At 41.4% G+C, this 22332-nt stretch overlaps 1 protein-coding gene across 4 annotated transcripts in view; it reads left to right on the forward strand.

Annotated features, from left to right (window-relative positions):
* Nucleotides 1-15571, forward strand: part of Ndufs1 (NADH:ubiquinone oxidoreductase core subunit S1) — a 36149-nt gene extending 20578 nt beyond the window's left edge. For all 4 annotated transcript variants that reach the window (XM_042679144.1, XM_042679145.1, XM_042679143.1 and 1 more), the window contains 7 exons: nt 986-1115; nt 3036-3196; nt 4727-4881; nt 8418-8593; nt 10733-10867; nt 10968-11040; nt 15104-15571. In XM_042679144.1, coding sequence (XP_042535078.1) covers nt 986-1115; nt 3036-3196; nt 4727-4881; nt 8418-8593; nt 10733-10867; nt 10968-11040; nt 15104-15195 — 922 coding nt within the window. In that variant the 3' untranslated portion in view covers nt 15196-15571. The remainder of the gene's footprint in view (nt 1-985; nt 1116-3035; nt 3197-4726; nt 4882-8417; nt 8594-10732; nt 10868-10967; nt 11041-15103) is intronic.
* Nucleotides 15572-22332: the final 6761 nt, after the last annotated feature.

Genomic DNA, 22332 nt, shown 5'->3' on the forward strand with positions numbered 1-22332 from the left:
AAATAACCAACCCTTGGGCTGGGAAGGTGGCTTAGTGGTAGAGCACTTGCCTTGCAAAAAGGTTTCCATAATTTCTGATATAACAATTTAATGTTTTCTGTTCAGCATCCATTCTAAAGTTATACTTTGCAAGCAGTGACATGACTTTTCAGAGCCCCGTTTTGTTTGCAGGCTTTGCGTGTATGCACCTACATGTTTGTCAGTGTTAGTACTGGGCCTTGAACTTGGGGCTGGATTCTATCCCTGAGCCCCTCTCTCTCTCTCTCTCTCTCTCTCAATGTTAGTGCTTTATCACTTGAACCACAGATCTACTCCCAGCAATTTTTTTTCTTTTTGGTAGTTCATTGGAGGTAAGAGCCTCACAGGCTTTCCTTCCCTGGCTGGCTTCAAACTGTGTTCTTCAGACCTCAGCCTTCATAGTAGCTAGGATTATAGACATGAGCCACCAGTGCCTGGCCCCAATATTTTTTTTTTGAGACTTACTAAAACCATGTAATTTAATGTCTACATTGGGAAACTAAAAAGAGGAAGCTGTTTATTATTTCCTGCTAACAGATAAAAATTAGTACTGTCAACAAACCACAATATGTGGTCACACTTACAACTTCATGAAGTAAGTAGATCCATAGTTGTTGAGTGCAAATAATATATAGGTAAGTTTATTTACATGAACTGTGTTGCCATTAATAATTAAAAAGATAATTGCTATGCAAATACTGTAAACTTAAAACTTCAGATTAGTTATTCTGAGTCTTTGTTAGCATTGTGAGTCTACAGTTAGCATCCCTGTGTACCAAATTAGTGCATTGAATTGCTTTGGCATGTATTTTTGTAACTATTACATAAATTATGTCCAGTAAGGTTAATTACTCTGAGTTCTTCTGTACTTAACATTTTGTAATTGTAAATAGAGGTAGGATCTTATGTTGTTGAGAAAAACTTGTATTTTACTTATTTAGCTCTAAAAACAATGTTTTTATTTCAGCTGGCTTCATAATGATTTAAAAGTGGCCCTCATAGGCAGTCCAGTGGACCTCACTTATACATATGATCACCTGGGAGACTCCCCCCAAATTCTGCAGGACATTGCTTCGGGCAGCCATTCATTCAGCCAGGTGATCTCAAGTTATATGTGTCTACCATTATTGTTCTTTATTTAAAAAATATTGCTATTTTTTAAGTTTACTAGCTTTGTAATAACAGGATGGTTATGATTAGAAGTTTTAGCAGTAAAGCAAAAGGACATGGAAGAAAGTACAGCATGGGACTGGGGATATAACTCACTGGTAGATGAACTCTTGCCTCTTCCATGTGATTCTTCAAAGAAATCTCATCCTGTATATTTTTGCCTGTTTCGTGGCAGTATTGGTGTTTGAACTCAGAGACTTACTCTGTCTAGGCTGGCTAGCCTTGTTTTTTTGCTGTCTGTATTTGAGTAGGGTATCAAGAATTTTTCTGCTTGGGCTGGACTCAAACTGCTATCCTTCAGTTCTCAACTTCCCAAGTAGGTATGATTATAGATTTGAGCTATTGGCACTTGGTTCTATGTTTTTTTTCTTCTCTGTTCTTTATGTATCTCATTAATTTATCTTTTTTTAAAATTAGGTTTCTAATTTCTTGAGATCTTGTTTCCTGAGAATGTCTATTATATTCCTGTTGAAATAGTTTGTTATAGTCTAAAATACTACTTTGATCATACTTGTCATACTATTTTCCTTTTTCCTTTTGTTTTCTAATTGCCATTGCTTGTTTGAACTTGGGACTTCATGCTTGATTGGATTGCTTGCTAGCTTTGTGCTGTATATTTTGAAGAACCTTGTGGACTTTGCTCTGGCTGACTTCAAACCTATCTTCTGGATTTCAGCCTCCTGAGTAGCTAGGATTATAGGCATGAGCCACCAGCACCTGGCTGCTCTTTCATTTTTTGAAGTGAGAAAGAATATGCTGTGTGTGTGTGTGTGTGTGTGTGTGTGTGTGTGTGTGTGTGTGTGTGTGTGTGTGTGTGTGTGTGTGTGTGTGTGTGTGTGTGTGTGTGTGTGTGTGTGTGTGTGTGTGTGTGTGTGTGTCAGAGAGTCAGTTCTTGGACTTGAACTCAGCACCTAGATGCTGTCCATGAGCTTTTTTTTGTTCAAGGCTAATAATCATCATTTTCCACTTCCAGTTTGGGGGTAGCTAATTAGAGATGAGAATCTCATGGATTTCCTAGCTTTGTACTAACATCCTCAGATCTCAGCCTCCTGAGTAGCTAGGATTACAAGTGGAGCCACCAGTGCCTGATGCAACTATGCTACTTTTTTTTATTTTCCTTGATGCTAATAGAAACTAGTTCTCTGATTTTTTTTATCTATTTTTTATTTTTTTGATCATGGGTCTTGAACTCTGGGCCTGGGCACTGTCCCTGAGCTCTTCAGCTCAAGGCTAGCACCACTTCCAGATTTCTGGTGGTTAATTGGGGATAAGAGTCTCACGGATGGGGCTGGGAAGGTGGCTCAGTGGTAGAGCGCTTGCCTTGCATGCCTGAGGCCCTGGGTTCGATTCCTCAGCACCACATAAGCAAAAAGAAAAAAGCCGGAAGTGGTGCTGTAGCTCAAGTGGTAGAGTGCTAGCCTTGAGTTAAAGAGCTGAGGGCCAGCACCCAGGCCAAGAGTTCAGGCCCCACGGACCGGACCCCCCCCCCCCCCCCAAAAAAAAAAAAAAAAAAAAGAGTCTCATGGATTTTCCTGCCCAGGCTGGTTTTTAGCCACAATCCTCAGATCTCAGCCTCCTGAGTAGCTAGGATTACAGACGTGAGCTACTGCCACCCAGTTTAATTCTCTGATTTCTTTTAGCTGTTGTTTGGGAGACAAAGTCTTGCTAAGTAGCCCAAGCTGACCTTGAACTCACAGTCATCCTCCCTCAGACTTCTCAGTGCTAAAATTACAGGTGTACATCATCGTGCCTAGCTATATGCCAGTTCTTTTCATTTTGGGCAGCTATACAGTTAGAGTTTAGTTCACTTGCAATACTTTTATCTCAAAGTTGTTTTTTTTTAATAGGTCTTAAAGGAAGCTAAAAAACCAATGGTGGTTTTAGGCAGTTCTGCACTCCAGAGAAATGATGGAGCAGCTATTTTTGCCACTGTTTCTAACATTGCACAGAAGATTCGGGTGACCAGTGGTGTTACAGCTGATTGGAAAGTTATGAATATCCTTCATAGGTTTGTTGATTGTTTTATATACTAAAATTTCAAATAGCTTTCTACATACTTGTTCTTGTCCGCTGTCATACTCAGATAAATATTATTTCTGTTTTCAATTGTAATTCATTAAGAGTAGTGCATGATTTAATCAGATCCCAGCACTTGGGAAATGGGAAATGAAAACAGAAGGATAGAGATTTCAAGGCTTGGATGGGCTACAAAGGGAGTTCAGGCCAGCTTGAGGACTGGGAATGTAGCCGGGAATGTGCTATATAAGTGGCCCGAGGCCTGGGAATGTAGCTCAGTAGTAGAGCAGTCGTTATGCCCAGCACTGTCCAGGCCCTAGGTTTAATCCTCATACAACAAAAAGAGGAAAAGTAGCTCACTAAATGTCCTGTATTAGGACTTAAATAATTTTACAGTTTGTATAAAAGTTATTTCTCCTGATAATATAACAATGTTAAACATTCTTTGAAAAGTTGTTTTTTGTTGTTGTTTTATAATAAAGGGTGCCTTGCTATGTAGCCCGGGCTAGCCTTGGTTATAGAATTTTGAGATTACAGATGTGCATTATACCTGTCTCTGTCTCTCTGTTATGAGCTAGTACCAAATTTTTTTTTTTTTTTTGGGTCCGGTCATGGGTCCTGAACTCTGGGCCTGGGCGCTGTCCCTCAGCTCTTCAGCTCAAGGCTAGCGCTCTACCACTTGAGCCACAGCACCACTTCCAGCTTTTTTCTTTTTTCATATGTGGTGCTGAGGAATTGAACCCAGGGCCTCAGGCATGCAAGGCAAGAGCTCTACCACTGAGCCACCTTCCCAGTCCTAGTACCAAATGTTTTTAATGTTATTTTTCCATGTTGTTGTTTTGCAAACACTGGGACTTGAACTTAAGGCCGTTTGTTCTAGCTTGGCTTTTTCCCAGATGGCTCCTGCTCTGTCACTTAGGAGCCATGCCTCTACTTCTGACTTTTTGCTGATTAATTGGAGACAAATTTTTTTGTTGTTGATCATGGAATTTGAACTCTGGGCCTGGGCGCTGTCTCTCACAAGGCTAGCGCTGTACCACTTGAGCCACAGCACCACTTCTGGCTTTTTCTGTTTATGTGGTGCTAGGAATCGAACCCAGTGTCTCATATATGCAAGGCAAGCACTCTACCACTGAGCCACCTTTCCCAGTCCTTCATTGTTTTGTACCAGTCCTGGGGCTTTTGCTCAGGGCCTGGGCTTCTTTTGCTCAAGGCTAACATTGTTAATTGGAGATAAACAGTCTTATGGGCTTTTCTGCCTGGGCTGGTTTCAAACAAAGATCCTCAAATCTCAACCTCCTGAGTAGCTAGGGTTACAGGCATGAGCCCTGCTCATTTTGTTATTATTAAGATGTTATTATACAGAGAAGTTACCATTTCATAAATCAGGTAATGAGTATATTTCTTTCTTATGACAATTTTTCCCTTCCTCTACTATTACTGTTTCCCACTCCATCACTGCCCACAACACATTGAATTTTTTACACTAACAATACTGTTGCATTCTATAACTCTTTAACAGGATTGCGAGTCAGGTAGCTGCTTTAGACCTTGGTTATAAACCTGGGGTAGAAGCAATTCGCAAGCACCCTCCCAAAATGCTGTTTCTGCTGGGAGCAGATGGAGGTTGTATCACACGACAGGACTTACCAAAAGATTGCTTCATTGTTTATCAAGGTAAATAGCACTCATAACCTCCAAAACAGAAGAGAATTTGTGTGTGTATGTGTGTATACTGTTTTTTTTTTTTTTTGAAATGGTCTTGTTACATAGCCCAGGCTAGCCTTGAACTCCCCCTGCCTGCCTCAGCCTCCTAAGCGCTGGGATTCAAAATATGTACCACCATGCCCATCTTGTGCCACAACATCTGATTCATTGTATATAGTAAACTGTTTAGCACTAGGAGTTGTAGCACATGCCTTTGAGGCGAGCCTACGTGTGTGTGTGTGTGTGTGTGTGTGTGTGTGTGTGTGTGTGTGTGTGTGCGCGCGCGCGCTTATGGAGTAATCACAAAAACTATTTGGTGGACTGAATGTTTTGCATTTGAGATTTGCCTTCCCCAACCAATTCATTCTTGAAGACAATCCACAGGTATTATCATAATGTCATAGTTCACATCACTAAGAATAATTACCTTCTGTTATGTAAGAACTAAGAATTAGGGCTGGGAAGGTGGCTCAGTAGTAGAGTGCTTGCCTGGCATGCATGAGGCCCTGGGTTCGATTCCTCAGCACCATATAAACAGAAAAAGCCAGAAGTGGCACTGTGGCTCAAGTGGTAGAGCGCTAGCCTTGAGCTGAAATGCTCAGGGACATTGCCCAGGCCCAGTGTTCAAGCCCCACAACTGACCAAAAAAAGAACTAAGAATTAGAAAATTAGAAGCAATCCTAATGTTCATAGGATTAGTTAAATTATGTCTTATAAAGTACACACTTATAGGGCTGGGAAGGTGGCTCAGTGGTAGAGCGCTTGCCTTGCATGCCTGAGGCCCTAAGTTCAATTCCTCAGCACCACATAAGCAAAAAGAAAAAAGCCGGAAGTGGTGCTGTGGCTCAAGTGGTAGAGCGCTAGCCTTGAGCTGAAGAGCTGAGGGACAGCGCCCAGGCCCAGAGTTCAGGCCCCACGACCAGACGCAAAAAAAAAAAAAAGTACACACTTATAATCCTGAGGATTGTAAATTCAAGGCTAACATGGACTACATAGTAAAACACCCTGTGTCAAAGAATATTTACATTGTTATTAAGAGAAATCACTTTTATACAAGCAGTGTGAAATTATTTAAGTCCTTCATTAAGAGGACATTTAGTGAATTAACCTTTCGTTGTTGTGTGGAGATCAAACCCAGGGCCTGGGCATATTAGGCAACTTTTCTACCACTGAGCTACATTCCCAGTCTTTTTTTGGGACAAAGTCTGTATGTAGCTCAGGCTGGCTTGAACTTAATTTGTAGTCCAAGCGGAATTTCAAATGTCCATCCTTTTGCTTTCACCTCTCCATTGCTGGGATGTAACCATGTATAGTTACTTTAGTGAGTTACATTTAATATAGAAATGTGTGGATTGGGCAGAGCACTGGTACCTCATGTCTAGCTACTCAGGAGACTGAGATCAGAGAATTGTGGTTTGAAGCTAGCTCAGGCAGGAAAGGCTGAGAATCTTATCTCCAGTTAACTAACAAAAAGCTGGAAATGGAACTGTGGCTCAGGTAGTAGAGCACCAACCTTGAGCAAAAAAGCTAAGGGACAGTGCCTAGGTCCTGAGTTCAGGCCTTGGTACCAGCACAAAAAAACAAATCTGTGGTTTTTGAGATTTGGTCCATTTTTTTGAGTTCTACTTATTGTAAATGTAATTAAGTTCTCCTGGAATAGATGAATTGTTGTGTAGCCTGCCTAAATATTACACAGGTAACAGTGTTGCATAAACTTCTACAGTAATTATACATGAAAAGCACAATTTATAATAGGCTTTCATTGGCATGAAATGTCTTATAGAATATTTTAAAGCTTTAGTTTGATGTAGTTACACCAAAATGGATACATTAAAATCCTGTTCTTGCTGGGTGCCTGTGGCTCATGCTTGTAATCCTAGCTATTTTACAAAGTTACAAGGTTCAAAGCTGGCCGGGTCAGACAAATCCAAGAGACTCTGAGCAAAATGCTGGAAGTGGAGGTGTGGCTCAAGTAGTAGGTCATCAGCTTCATAAAGAATGTAAGACCCTGTTCAGGCCTGAATACTGGCACAAAGGACGACAATTCCAATAAAATGATAATACTCAGTAGTATCTCAAATCCTAGTGGCACCAAAAGAAAAATAAAATTAGAGTAACAAGACCTATCTATATTGTGCAACCTTTTATTTTTTTCATCATGGTGCTTGAACTTGAGGCCTGGGCACTCCCTGATCTCTTGAACTCAAGGCCAGCACCACATCCAGTTTTCTGGTGGTTAAGAGTCTCATGGAAGGGGCTGGGAAGGTGGCTCAGAGGTAGAGCGCTTGCCTTGCATGCATGAGGTCCTGGGTTCAATTCCTCAGCACCACATAAGAAAAAAGAAAGGGGCTGGGAAGGTGGCTCAGTGGTAGAGCGCATGCCTTGCATGCCAGAGGCCCTGGGTTCGATTCCTCAGCACCACATAAACAAAAAGCTGGAAGTGGCGCTGTGGCTCCAGTGGTAGAGCGCTAGCCTTGAGCTAAAGAGCTGAGGGACAGCATCCAGGCCCAGAGTTCAGGCCCCACCATGGGACCAAAAAAAAATCTCACAGACTTTTTTGTTCAGGCTGGCTTGAAACTGTGACTCTCAGATCTTAGCCTCCTGAATAAGTAGAATTTACAGGCATAAGCCACTGGTTCTCTTTTGAGTAACCTTTTCTTTCATTGGTTCTATAAAAATATTAGTGGATGATAGTCTTTTAGAAGATTCTACATTTTTTCTTTAGGCTGTTTTTATTGTTATTACTCAGAATCCTATCTTAAATTTCACATACCTCCACTAACTGGTATATCTGGTCATTACCATTTTGTAAGTAGTATTCCTCTTACACACATGTTGTATATTTGTCTACTATGTATGTGTGAAATACGTATTTTTGTATTTATACAAAATACTTATTTTTTGTATTTACACTGTTGGTGATGAAATGGACTTTAAGTACTCATCTAGTACTGTATTGTTTTAATTTAAAAAATAATTTTGTAATTATAAAAGTGGAAAATGCTGGGTGCTGGTGGCTCACACCTGTAATCCTAGCTACTTAGGAGACAGATATGAGGATTGCAATTCAAAGCTACTCCAGGCAGGAAAGTCCGTGAGACTTTTATCTCCAATAAACCACCAGAAAACTTGAAGTGGCACTGTGGCTCAAATGGTAGATCGCTTGCCTTGAGCTAAAGAGCTCAGGGACAGCATGCAGGCCCAGAGTTCAAGCCTCACAACTGACAAAAAAAAAAAAGTGGAAAATAAGGGGCATATATATAGTTCAGTGGAAGATTGATTGCATATAAAGCTCTGAATTTCTTCTTTAGAGTCAGTTATAAAATTGGAATTTTTAAAGTTTTATACTTTAAAACTTTTTGAGACACAGTATTAGTATGACCTTAAACTGAAGATCCTCCTTCCTCAAACTCCCAAGTGTTTTCATTATAGATGTGGACCATACCTGGCTTACTAATCATTATTTTTAGTAAAATCCAATGCATCTTTTTTTTTTCTTTTCATAGGACATCACGGTGATGTTGGAGCGCCCATAGCGGATGTTATTTTCCCAGGAGCTGCTTACACAGAGAAGTCTGCTACATACGTTAATACTGAGGGCAGAGCTCAGCAGACTAAAGTAGCAGTGACACCACCCGGCTTGGCTAGAGAAGACTGGAAAATCCTAAGAGCTCTCTCTGAGGTATTATTTTTGAGACATTTCTTAGTAGTGTTGCTTAAGGAATATTGGCCATATTAGCTTATTAAAATTCATAACTGAGCTAGTGATTTACACCTGTAATCCTAGCTACTCAGGCGGCTGAGATCTGAGGATCATGATTTAAAGCCAGCCCAGGCAGGAAAGTCCATGAGACTTTTCTCTCCAGTTAACCATCACAAAACTGGAAGGGGAGCTGTGGCTCAAAGTGGTAGAGCACTAGCCTCGAGGAAAAAGACTTCAAGGATAGCATCCAGGTCCCAAGTTCAAGCACCATGACTAACAAAGAAACTGCTATGTTGAAAGCCTTTGGGTTTTTTTTTGTTTTTTTTTTTTTTGTCGGTTGTGGGGCTTGAACTCTGGGCCTGGGCGTTGTCCCTCAGCTCTTCAGCTCAAGGTGAGCGCTCTACCACTTGAGCTATAGTGCCACTTCCGGTTTTTTGGTGATTTATTGGAGATAGGAGTCTCACGGTCTCTCCTGCCCGGGCTGGCTTTGAACCGCGATCCTCAGATCTCAGCCTCCTGAGTAGCTAGGATTACAGGTGTGAGCCACCAGCGCCCGGCTGAAAGCCTTTGTTAAACTGCTTAAAGATAATAAAAACATTCCAAAAAATAATAAAATAATCTTCAAACTAAAAAAAAAAATTATGTATTGTCTGAACTGCAAAGAGGATCTGAATAGATTCCACGCTGGCAAAAAAAAAAAAAAAGTCTCATAGATTTTCCTCCCCAGTCTGGCTTTGAATCTTGAGATTCTCAGATCTTAGCCTCCTGAATGACTAGGATTACAGGCATAAGCTACAAGTGTATGGCCTGAAGTAGAATTTTTGACATTTGTGTTTCTCACTTGATGGTTCCTTAAAAATTCAATACTTGCTACCAGGTACCAGTTGACAGTTGATTTTAGATTTATTAGTAATATTAATAATGCATAAATATAAAAACAATGCACATATGTTTGTATGTATAATATATATAAAACAAGTAAACTATACAAAATGAAAAAATATTTTAATCATTTTTTTCAGTGTGTGTGCTGGTCCTAGGGTTTGAACTTGGAATGAGTGTTGCGCTGAGCTTCTTTTGCTCAAGGCTGGCATTCTACCTCTTGAGCCACATGTCACTTCTGGCTTTTTCTGAGGAGTTTATTGGACATAACAGTCTCATGGACTTCCTTGCCTTTGCTTGCTTCAATACTGTGATCCTCCGATTTCAGCTTCCTAAGCAGGATTACAAGCATGAGCCACCGGCACCTGGCTAGTTTAAGCATTTTTTGTTTGTTTGTTTATATGTTCGTTTGGGAAGGAGATTGAATACACTGCTGGCTCTGCCCTGGTATTTTTATTTTTATTATTATATTTTTCTTTTTTTGGCACAAGTCCTGAGGCTGCAGTCTTGGGCACTGTTTCTGAGCTTGTTTGCTCAAGACTAGCACTCTGCCACTTGAGCCACAGCTAGATTTCTGGCGTGCGTGCGTGCGTGCGTGCGTGCGTGTGTGTGTGTGTGTGTGTGTGTGTGTGTGTGTGTGTGTGTGTTTATTGGGAGAATAGAGTCTCATGGACTTTTCTGCCTAGGCTGGCTTTGAACTATAATCCTTAGATCTCAGACTCCTCATTAGCTAAGATTAATAGGCATGAGCCCACCAATGTCAGTATTGGGACATGAAATCAAGGCCTCACTTTTGCTCAGTCTTCTTGCTTGTAGCTGGTGTTCTACCACTTGAACCACACATCTAGTTTAGCTTTTGGAGATGGAGTTGCACAGGCTATTTTGCTTGGGCTGGCTTTAAAATGTGATCATCTAGGCCTCAGCCCCCAAAGGAATTAGGATTGCAGGAATGTACCTCTCAGTTCTGCTATAACATTTTTTTTTGGGGGGGGTCAGTCCTGGGGCTTGAACTTGGGGCTTGGGCACTGTTCCTGAGCATCTTTTGTTCAAAGCTAGCACTCTATCCCTTAAGCCATAGCACCACAGCTGGCTTTTTCTGTTTATGTGGTACTGAGAAATCGAAACCAGGGCTTCATGCATGCAAGACAAGCACTCTACCACTAAGCCACATTACCATCTCTAACATTTTTTAGTAGTAAAGCTTTGTGTCATTTTTATGGATCTGTTCTGTTGTAGATTGCTGGTATGACTCTTCCTTATGAGACTCTGGATCAAGTGAGGAGCCGATTGGAAGAGGTCTCTCCAAATCTTGTTCGATATGATGATGTTGAAGGAGCTAATTACTTTCAGCAAGCAAATGAGCTCTCCAAGGTAAAAGCTTGTTTATTTGCAGTTTTCATAATGGTATGTTTACCAATGTAATAGTACTTGTTTTCAGTATTACTATTGGTCTCTTATGGTTGTTTTGCAGCTAGTGAACCAGCAACTGCTTGCTGATCCCCTGGTTCCACCTCAGCTAACTATAAAAGACTTCTACATGACAGGTAACTATCAACATGACTGCCAAATATGAAAATGAGAAGGAATCGAAGAACTTCATTTAGTATTAAAAATAACTAGCTGGTAGTTAGTATTTACAAGTTGGGCTTTTTTTTTTGGTCTGGTCCTGGGCTTGAACTTAGGGCCTGGGTACTGTTCCTAAGCTTTTTTGCTCAAGATTAGCGTTCTGCCACTTGAGCCACAGTTCCACTTCTAGCTTCTTGGTGGTTAATTGAAGACAAGAGTCTCATGGACTTTTCCTCCCAGGTGGCTTCAAACCTCGATCTTCAGATCTTAGCCTTGTGAGTAGATAGGGGTACAGGCATGAGCCACTAGCACCCAGCATTTACTACTTTTAATCTGAAGATTTTCAAACATCAGAACTAATACAATCTGATTGGACTGTTTGTTATTTGTTGTTGTTTTCTTTTCCAGTCTGGGGATTAAACCCAGAGCCTTGTACATTCTTGGATAGGCTCTACCACTTAGCTACATTCCAGCACTATTACTTGTTTCTGGATGTAGCCAAAGTTTGAAAATCCAGAAAGATTTAGTAGATTTTAGATTTTACTACTGTGAGTAAAATTACTGTTTATGTAGTAGTCAGTAGTCTGGAAGAATTATTGAATGGTAAACAGCAGCAAAGATTTATTTTTTTTTTTGAGAATTATAGATAGAAAAATCAAGTATTAGCTGGGTGCCAGCTATTCAGGAGGCTACGATCTGAGGATTTTAGCTCAGAGGCCTACCTACACAGGAAAGTCCATGAGACTTATCTCCAATTAACTACAAGGAAACAGGAAGTGGCATTGTGGCTCAAAGTGGTAGAGTATTAGCCTTGTGCAAAAAAGCTCAAGGACAACAGTACCCAGGTCATGAATTCAAGTCCCACAACCAATAAGAAAAAAAAATGGTCAAATTTTTAAATGTGGGCTAGTAAGTGCCTCTGATGTAAATTGCTAGGAAAAATTTTTTCTACAGATTTCAAGGCTGTTGTTAAAATATTTAAAATAATGATTTAATTTTTACGATAGTTTCCTACCTGAGAGCATATAGAAGGGGTGGGCATGGTGGTATATGCCTATTAGGGAGGTAGAGATTAGAAGGACTTTGGGTTTAGACTAGGTAGAAAAAAAAAAGTTAGAACCTATCTTAACCAACCAAATAGGCCTGTAGTCCCTGCTACTGGAAGGTATAGACAGAGAGTTAGAGGGTCTCAGACAGAGGCCAGTCTACACAAAAATGACTTTATCTAAAAAAAATAACTGAAGCAAAAAAGGGCTGGGGTATGTGGCTGAAGTGGTATAACACCTGTCTAGCAAGCTTAAGGTCCTGAGTTCAAATGCTAGTCTTGCTAAAAGAAAAATAGGACATAAGACTACATATCATTTTGTTTATTATCCATTTTTCTATGATGGACATCAAATGATATAGGGTGGCAAATATATATTAAAGCAATTGCTGTACCACTGAGGTATGGCCTCAGCTCCAGGACACACACACACTCTCTCTTTCTCTCTCTCTCTCTCTATATATATATATATGTGTGTATGTGTATATATATATATATGTATATATATAATTTTTGGCAGGCAGAATACTGGTGACTAATTCCTGAATTCTAGTTACACAGGAAGCTGAAAATCTGAGGATCATAGTTCAGAGTCAGCAGGAGCAGGAAAGTCCATGAAACTCCCATCTCCAAAATAACTAGCAGTTGCCAGATTAGGGGCATGGCTCAGCTCAGGTAGTACAATGCTGGCTGAGCAAATAAGCAAGTGCAAGGCCCTGAATTTATACCTCAGTACTGCCTTTAAAAAAAGAAAATCAGGGCTGGGAAGGTGGCTCAGTGGTAGAGCACTTGCCTTGCATGCTCGAGGCCCTGGGTTCGATTCCTCAGCACCACATACGCAAAAAGAAAAAAGCCGGAAGTGGCGCTGTGGCTCAAGTGGTAGAGCGCTATCCTTGAGCTGAAGAGCTGAGGGACAGTGCCCAGGCCCAGAGTTCAGGCCCCACGACTGGACCAAAAAAAAAAATGTAGTTTGTATGTAAGATTGGTTTTAATAAGCCGGGCGCTGGTGGCTCACACCTGTAATCCTAGCTACTCAGGAGACTGAGATCTGAGGATCGCGGTTCAAAGCTAGCCCGGGCAGGAGAGACTGTGAGACTCCTATCTCCAATAAACCACCAGAAAACCGGAAGTGGCGATGTAGCTCAAGTGGTAGAGTGCTCGCCTTGGGAGCTGAGGGACAGCGCCCAGGCCCAGAGTTCAAGCCCCACAACCGACCAAAAAAAAAAAAAAGATTGGTTTTAATAATTTTGTTTTCTTTTTGTTGAACCGATAAGGTACATTTGTTTTAGAATGTATTCCTTAGCCTAATACAATGAAAAATCATTATGACTCTACTTACACAAAAAAACTACAATTTTTAAAAACATTTTTTTCAAAATGCAGTAGTGGAGCACACTGGACATTAATGAGAGTGAACTATGCAACTCGTGGGTAGAGATGGAAAGAGTGGGAGAAAATGAGGGAATAGATGACATTATGTCATAGGAAATGTACTTAATACCTGACGTATGTAAAGGTAACCCTGCTGAATATCACCTCTAAATAACAATAAAGTGTAAATTAGAAAGAAAAAATACGTTTTTTTTCATTCATCTTTCAGGGATAGGACTTGAATTCTGGGCCTCGCACTTTCACTTAGCTTTTCTGAAATCAAGGCTGGCACTCTGTCATTTGAGCCACACCTCCACTTCTGATATTTTGTTGGTTAATTGGAGATAAGTGTCTCAGGGTTGTCTGCCTAGGATGGCTTTGAAGTTTGATTCTCTCTACTCAGTTTCCTGAATAGCTAGGATTACAGGCATGAGCCTTTTGTGTCCAGCCATATTATTTTTTATTTACCCAAAAAGTAGGACTATTCAGTTAAAGTTAGGATTTTCAAGGCATTTTTATAATGGTATTATGACCTTTTTTTTTTTTGTGGGCAGTTGTGGGGCTTGAATTTAGGCACTGGGTTTTGTTTTTAAGCTCTTTTGTTCAAGGCTAGTATTGCTCTACTACTTGAGCTACAGCTCTACTTTCAGTTTTCTGCTGGTTAATTGGAGGTAAGAGTCACAGACTTTCATGTCTGGGCTGACTTCGTTTTGTTTTTGTCAGTCGTGGGGCTTGAACTCTGGGCCTGGGCGCTATCCCTGAGCTCTTCAACTTAAGGCGAGCGCTCTCACTTGAACCACAGTGCCACTTCTGGTTTTCTAGTGGTTTATTGGAGATCAGAGTCTCACAGACTCTACCCAGGCTGCTTTGAACAGTGATCCTCAGATCTCAGCCTCCTGAGTAGCTAGGATTACAGGTGAGCCACCAGTGCCTGGCTCTCTATTTTTTTTTTATAAAGTTGTATGTTGTCCATTTGTTCAATGATTGATTATTGCTAGAGGTAGTTACTAAAAGTATTAAGCCAATATGGAACTTATCTTTAGAATTTGTTGGTTACATATAATTACAAAGAGTCTTTTTTTTTTTTTTTTTTTTTTGGTACGGTCGTGGGGCCTGAACTCTGGGCCTGGGCGCTGTCCCTCAGCTCTTCAGCTCAAGGCTAGCGCTCTACCACTTGAGCCACAGTGCCACCTCTGGCTTTTTTCTTTTTGCTTATGTGGTGCTGAGGAATCGAACCCAGGGCCTCAGGCATGCAAGGCAAGCGCTCTACCACTGAGCCACCTTCCCAGCCCCAATTACAAAGAGTCTTAATAGTCCTTTTTTGAGTAAGTGCAACATTTAAGTTTTACTATGTGCTTTTTAAAAAGTTATATTAAAAATAAACATTTTTGGGGCTGGGAAGGTGGCTCAGTGTTAGAGCGCTTGCCTTGCATGCATGAGGCCCTGGGTTTGATTCCTCAGCACCACTTAGCAGAAAAAGCCGGAAGTGGCACTGTGGCTCAAGTGGTAGAGCGCTAGCCTTGAGCTGAAGAGCTGAGGGACAGCACTTAGGCCCAGAGTTCAGGCCTACAACTGAAAAAATTAAAAAAAAAAAACCCAAAAACATTCTCTTAATTATTTTTCAGATTCAATTAGCAGAGCCTCACAGACAATGGCCAAGTGTGTCAAAGCTGTCACAGAGGGTGCCCAGGCAGTAGAGGAGCCATCCATATGCTGAAAGATCTATTTGGAACCCAGCTTTGGTACAGATACCTAATGGACAATTATATTGGAGTATCTCATAAACCTTATCTCTTTCAAAAAAAATGACATAATATTTAAGGTTATGCATACCTTGCTTGTTTGAAAATAATATTGCAGTTATCAAAGAACTTGTCAGCTTCAAATTTGTATATTGTGTGTAAATGTTTGATAAAACTTATGTGTAGGGGCTGGAGATGTAGGCCAATTCAGTGGTAGAGTATTTGCCTAGCATGCATATGAGGCCCTGGGTTTAATCCCCAGCACTGAAAAAAATCTGTATACATTTACTCTTTCCTGTAAAAGTGGTGATAAGCTTTGTGATAAATACAAAGAAAACCTTAAAATGTGAATCATCTTGTTTATTTTCATATAACATTTAAGCCTGTTGAATGGATGAGACGAAGAAATCTTCCAGGACTGGAGACATACCATAACATGGTAGGGTGAGTGTCTGATAGAAGGCCCCAGCACTGCAGAAAAAGAGATACAGAAGCCTTTCATTAAGGCTCACATCTTTCTAATGCCAAAGTAAAGATGAAAGCATTCTATCTTATTGGGCAAATAGGACTGGTTCAGTTTGCTCACGCCTATAATCAAGCTATTCAGCAAGCTGAGGTCTGAGGATCTCACTTCAGAACCATCCCAGGCAGCAAAGTCTGTGAGACTCTCATCTCTAGTTAAGCACCAATAAAGCCAGAAGTGGAGTTGTGGCTCAAGTGGTAGAATGTAAGCCTTGGACAAAAACACTTAAGGATAGTGCCTAAGCCCTGAGTTCAAGCCCCACAGCACACACAAAGTGGGCACATACCAAAAAAATCATATACATACATACATGCCATATGCATATGTATACATGCATGTACCATATACATATATACAGTATGTATATGTGAATATATGTCATGGATGGTTATAATGTCATCATAATAACTGGTAATTATTCAGTCTTTTCCATGTGATTTGCACTCTAGTTTGACATGCATTTTCTTTTGTCCTTGCAACAACCCTTGAGACAGTATTATTTTATTTATAAATGAAGAAACTAAAGCTCAGTGAGCAGTAGCTTGTCCAAGGCCATACAACAAAAAAAGTTACCAGCATGATGATATATATATCATCATTTATAGGCTATATAAAATTATCAACTTAAAAATAATGTTTCTTGGGCTTTTGCTTAGTGGTACACTGCTTGCGTACATGCATGAACCCCTGGGTTCGATTCCTCAGTACCACATTAACAGAAAAAGCTGGAAGTGGCACTGTGCTCAAGTGGTAGAGTGCTAGCCTTCAGCAAAAGAAGCTCAGAGACAGTGCCCAGGCCCTGAGTTCAAGCCCCAGGACTGGCAAAAATAATGTTTCTTGAATTTCAAGTACTGACTGTGGTTGCCTTGGAAAGGCCAGACCAAATGTCTGAGGCTTTTAAATAGCCCCAAAAGCAGGACATTTCTCCTGCTTTGAAGACGAAACTAGGAGCTTTTTTCTTTTTTTGTGGGGAGAGGGGGATCCAGTCGTGGGGCCTGAACTCTGGGCCTGGGCACTGTTCCTCAGCTCTTCAGCTCAAGGCTAGCACTCTACCACTTGAGCCATAGCACCACTTCCGGCTTTTTGCTTTTTGCTTATGTGATGCTAAGGAATCAAATCCAGGGCCTCAGGCATGCAAAGGCAAGTGCTCTACCACTGAGCCACCTTCCCAGGCCCGAAACTAGGAGCTTTTATACTTTCCATTTGTCAAAACAAAAAGCAAGTGAAGGGCTGGGAAGGTGGCTCAGGGTTCAATTTCTCTGTACCACATACATAGAGAAAGCTGGAAGTGGCACTGTGGCTCAAGTAGTAGAGTGCTAGCCTTAAGCAAAAGCAGCTGAGGGATAATGCCTAGGTTCTGAGTTCCAGCCCCAGGACTGACAGGAAAAAAATAAGTAAAATTTTACGATTAGTAATGGAGATAATCTAAAGGTAGATTTTCTTTCTTTTTTTTTTTTAATATATGTTTACTATTTTGCTCTATTTTTACCCCTTTTGGCAGTATTATAGTTTGAATTCAGGGTTTCATATTTGCTAGACAAGTAGGTACTACTTGAGCTATGGTTATTTTGCTCTGGTTATTTTGAAGTAGTATTGCCCAGGCCAGCTTAGACTGTGATCCTCCTTTTTAGGGGGGATTGGGGTCACTCACAGGGCTTGAGTTCAGGGCCTGGGCGCTGTCCCTGAGCTCTTTTGCTCAAAGCCAGCCCTGTACCACTTTGAACCACAGCTCCACTTCTGGTTTTTTGGTGATTAATGCAGATAAGAAAGAATTGCATGGACCTTCCTGCCTAGGCTGGATTTGAACCGTGATCCTCGGGTCTTAGCCTCCTGAGTATCTAGGTTACAGGAGTGAGCCATCAGCGTCTAGCTATTTTGATATAATTACAGAGCTAGAGACTAGTGTCTAGAGTGAGATTATTGATGTTGTTAAGAGCCTTTTACTTGTTACGTTGCCCTGGCTGATTTTGAACTTCTGGGCTAAGGTCTAAGGTGATCCCTCTGCCTCAGCCTCTTGAGTAGCTAGGAATACAGGAGAATGTGTTTGGTCTTAGGGCAAGAGTGGCAAGAGTATATTAGTGCCATACCTCTTGATAACCAATTTTCAACCTTATTATTTTTGTGTGTGTGTTCCAATCTGTGAGCTTGAACTCAGAACCTGGGCACTGTCCCTGAGCTTTTGTGCTCAAGTGTTTTATCACTTTGAGCCACAGCTCCATTTATGGATTTTTTTTATTTTTATTTTTGCTAGTTCTGGGGCTTAAACTCAGGGACTGGGCACTGTCCCTGAGCTTCTTTTGCTCAAGACCAGCACACTACCATTTGAGCCACAGTCTTACTTCAGGCTTTTTCTGTTTATGTGGTACCAGGGCTTCATGCATGCTAGGTAAGCACAGTACCACTAAGCCGCATTCCCAGCCCCCATTTACACTTTTTGGTAGTTGATAAGAATCTCCTGGGTTTTCCTGCCCAGGCTGGATCGAGATCCTCAGGTCTCAGCTTCCTGATTAGCTAGGATTACAAGGATGAGCCAATGGTGCTAACTTATTTTTATTTTCTGATGGTGTGGGAGATTAATCCAAGGCCTTACAAATGCTAGGCAAGTACTCTACTACCAAGCTACAATCCCAGCACTTTTTTTTTTTCCCCAGTGCTTGATTTTTGAAACAGGGTTCTACCATGTAACTCAAGCCAGCTTTGAATTTATAATCCTCTAGTCTTGCTTCATAGTGCTAGAATTATAGGAGTGCCACCATGCTTGCCTACAATCATTTATTACTGATTGTTCCTTGTTGGAAAGCTGTTTCTTCATCATTGTATTACTTCTAACATAAGAGTTGTTAATGAAAATTAAATTAGAAAGCTTATAAAAACGTTAACCTGCCTGGTGCTGCTGGCTCATGCCTGTAATCCTAGCTATGGGGGTGATGAGTGGGGGGAAGAGGGCACTGAGGATGCATAGGGACAATGCCCAGACCTTAAGTTCAAGCTCCAGGTACCAAAAACAAAATTAACAGACAGACAAACCTTAACCTATTTCCTGACTGACAGCAAGTATAATGGTGTACTTAATAATTGAGTACTATCATTATTTGAAAATGCATATTCAAAATGCTGCTGACAATTTTAGGAGTTCGTAGTGAAAGTCCTTGTGTGTATGTCATTGATCCTAAAACTTAAAACAAAGTGAAAAACTCGGTTGTGAGGGGAGGGAAAGTCCCTTGTATAACCTCCAGTTTATGTTTTCCTAAAGAAATGCATTCCTTTTAGACTCAGAAAAACTTAATAAGTTGTCTGAGGTTAACCTAGTGCTACTACAGACCATAAGACTAGTGAAAATAAATGTATTATGTAGAACTCTCTTTATTTTGATGGATTTTTTTTTTTTTTTTTGGGTCCGGTCGTGGGGCCTGAACTCTGGGCCTGGGCGCTGTCCCTCAGCTCTTCAGCTCAAGGCTAGCGCTCTACCACTTGAGCCACAGCGCCATTTCTGGCTTTTTTCTTTTTGCTTATGTGGTGCTGAGGAATCGAACCCAGAGCCTTGAGCATGCAAGGCAAACGCTCTACCACTGAGCCACCTTCCCAGCCCTATTTTGATGGAATTTTTGCCAGTTGCAGTAAGATTTACTGAGTTGCTTCTAAGAGCAGAAGTAACATTGTCAAAAGAGGAAACAGTGGCTGGGTGCTGGTATGTACACCTGTAATCCTGGTTACTCAGGAGGCTAAGATCTGAGGATCATGGTTCAGATCCAGCCCAGGCAGGAAAGTCTGACACTCCTATCTCCAATTAACCACCAGAAAACTACAAGTGGCACTGTGGCTCAAAATGGTAGAGACCTAGCCTTGAGTAGGAAAGCACAGGGATAGCGCCCACACCTGAGTTCCAAGCCCCACAATGACCAGAAAAAAAAAAAAAAAGTAGTAGCCAGGTGACTCATGCATGTAATCCAGGTTAAAAGTCAGCCTGGGTAGGAAAGTCCAAAAAACTAAAACAAAAAAGCACTAGGATAATGTAAACTGTCAGCTAACTGGATCAGAATTACCCAACTATTATTCAAGCTCCCCAGGGAAATGTAGCAGGTTTAGCAGCCAAAGCAGTGGTAATATGTTTTTTGTTTGTTTGTTTTTTAAAAATACTAACATTGAGGGCTGGGAAGGTGGCTCAGTGATAGAGCGCTTGCCTTGCATGCTCGAGGCCCTGGGTTCGATTCTTCAGCACCACATAAGTAAAAAGAAAAAAGCCAGAAGTGGCACCATGGCTCAAATGGTAGAGCACTAGCCTTGAGCTGAAGAGCTGAGGGACAGCGCCCAAGCCCAGAGTTCAGGCCCCACGACCAGACCCCCCCCCCCCTCCAAAAAAAAAATACTAACATTGAGCCATGCGTGATGGCACATGCCTGTAAGCCTATGACTCAGGAGGCAGAGGCAGGTTTGAGGCCTGCCTGGAAAACTAGGGAGACCCTGCCTCAATAAAGCAAAGAAAAATAAGAGGATGCAAAATTATGTGCATGCTACAGTGGTAGTCAGCCTGTAAGATGACCCTAGCCAACCTTGCCTGCTGGGATCCATGTTGTGTTTGTAATCCCCTCCCCTTGAGTGAATGGGACTTAATCACTGCTACTGAACATGTATCATTGCAGATAGTAGGTTTTGAAAGGACTGTTGTTTCCCCTCAGGTTTACTCAACTGCTAAATCACTCCTCAAATCAAATACATTGTGAGAACATTTAGGCAGCTTAGCCCTTGGTCTCTAGGAATACTAACTCTTGGGGAGGTTCCATGTAAGAAGAAGCCTGCCAGCAACCCTGGTGGTAAGATAACTCCACTGGCCATAGTAGAGTTGGGATAATTGTCACCCTAGGCTGTAACCTCATAAAATAGCTTGAGCCTGAAGCCTGGAGCCTTGTGCTTCTGGATTCCCACACGCAGCAATTGTGTGAGATAAATGTATTGTGTTCTTAGCCATTTTAAAGTTCTGAGTTGTTTTGTTATATAGTAATAGATACCTAATAAACTGATTATAATAGCTATAAAAGTATATGTTAGGATACCCCATAACCAGTGAAGAGGTGGTTGATGTAAAGGCCTAGTTATAGAGCAAAAAAAGCTCAGAGACAGTGCCTAAGCATTCAAGCCCCAGAACAGGCACCCCAGCTTCCCTGCCCCCACCTCAACCCCCCACCCCCACCCCGGCAAAAAAAAAGGGTCTAGCCACCTCAGCCCCAAAGAGGACAGTTTTAGTCCCTGAGCCTGGCTAAAGTGTTGTTGAATATGCATTACTGCACAACTTTTTCTTTTGCACACTCTTGCTTGCTTTAGTCTTCTCACCTAGGTGTTGACCCCCAGGGAGCTCCTTAGTAAATATTGTACACATTAAATGCTGCTCAAAGTCTGGAGAATCCAATCCATGACATCCACTGTCTGTCTATGGGATCCCAGATAGCTGCTCTAGACATCACTAAATCAGCCCGTAAGAAGTGATAAGAGGAAAGCAATAGAGGGCTAACACTTAATGTTGTATTGATATGATTTAGAATTGTATTATTTTTCACTCACATGCCAAGGACTTAAAGATACAGGAGATAAAGATAAAGGAGGTTAAGAAATGTAGCTAGGGGGCTAGGAAGGTGGCTCAGTGGTAGAGTGCTTGCTCTTGCATGCTTGAGGCCCTGGGTTCGATTCCTCAGCACCATATAAATAGAAAAACTCAGAAGTGCTACTGTGGCTCAGAGTGCTAGAGTACTAGCTGAAGAGCTGAGGGACAGCGCTCAGGTCCAGAGTTTCAGCCTCACAACCAAAAAAAGAAAAAGGAAAAGAAATGTAGCCAAGAAGCCATCTACCAAACTAAAAGGAGATTCTAAGAGGGCATTCTAGGTCTTTCTGTGCAACAAACTGTCTATCTCAAAATAATGGTAGAAAACAGCCATTTGATTATGCTTGTAAGATTCTGTGGGTTCAGAATACAGAAGGGACACAGCAGAGAAGAGAACAACCCTTCTTTTTCCACAAGGCTGGGGCCCTGATAGGTATATTAAAGGGATAGCTCAAGGGGCTGGAGATGGAATAGTTGGAACAGCTGCAGTGGAAGGATTTAGCTCCCAGCTGGCATCTTCACTCACATGTTTGCTCCTTCACTGGATTGACATGTTCAAATGGGATTGCTTTCCATGGCTTCTAAATATCTACCAACATGGCAGTCTCGGGGTGATTGACTTTCTAAAGGGTAGCTCAGGTCTTTTAAGATTATTTTATTAGAGATCAAGGAGACTTATTATGACTAGAAGTTACATAGCATCGTTTCCATTGCATTTTATTGGTAAAATCAGTCTTAAAACTCAGGAATTCTGGGGCTGGGAAGGTGGCTCAGTGGTAGAGTGCTTGCCTTGCATGCATGAGGCCCTGGGTTCGATTCCTCAGCACCACATAACCAAAAAAAGCCGGAAGTGGTGCTGTGGCTCAAGTGGTAGAGCGCTAGCCTTGAGCTGAAGAGCTGAGGGACAGCGCCTAGGCCCAGAGTTCAGGCCCCACGACCGGAACCAAAAAGCAAACAAAACAACAAAAAAAAACTCAGGAATTCTTCCCTATCTCT

The sequence above is a fragment of the Dipodomys spectabilis genome, unplaced genomic scaffold (assembly GCF_019054845.1).
Source record: "Dipodomys spectabilis isolate Male_0828 unplaced genomic scaffold, ASM1905484v1 ptg000051l, whole genome shotgun sequence".
NCBI classification, from domain to species: Eukaryota; Metazoa; Chordata; class Mammalia; order Rodentia; family Heteromyidae; genus Dipodomys; species Dipodomys spectabilis.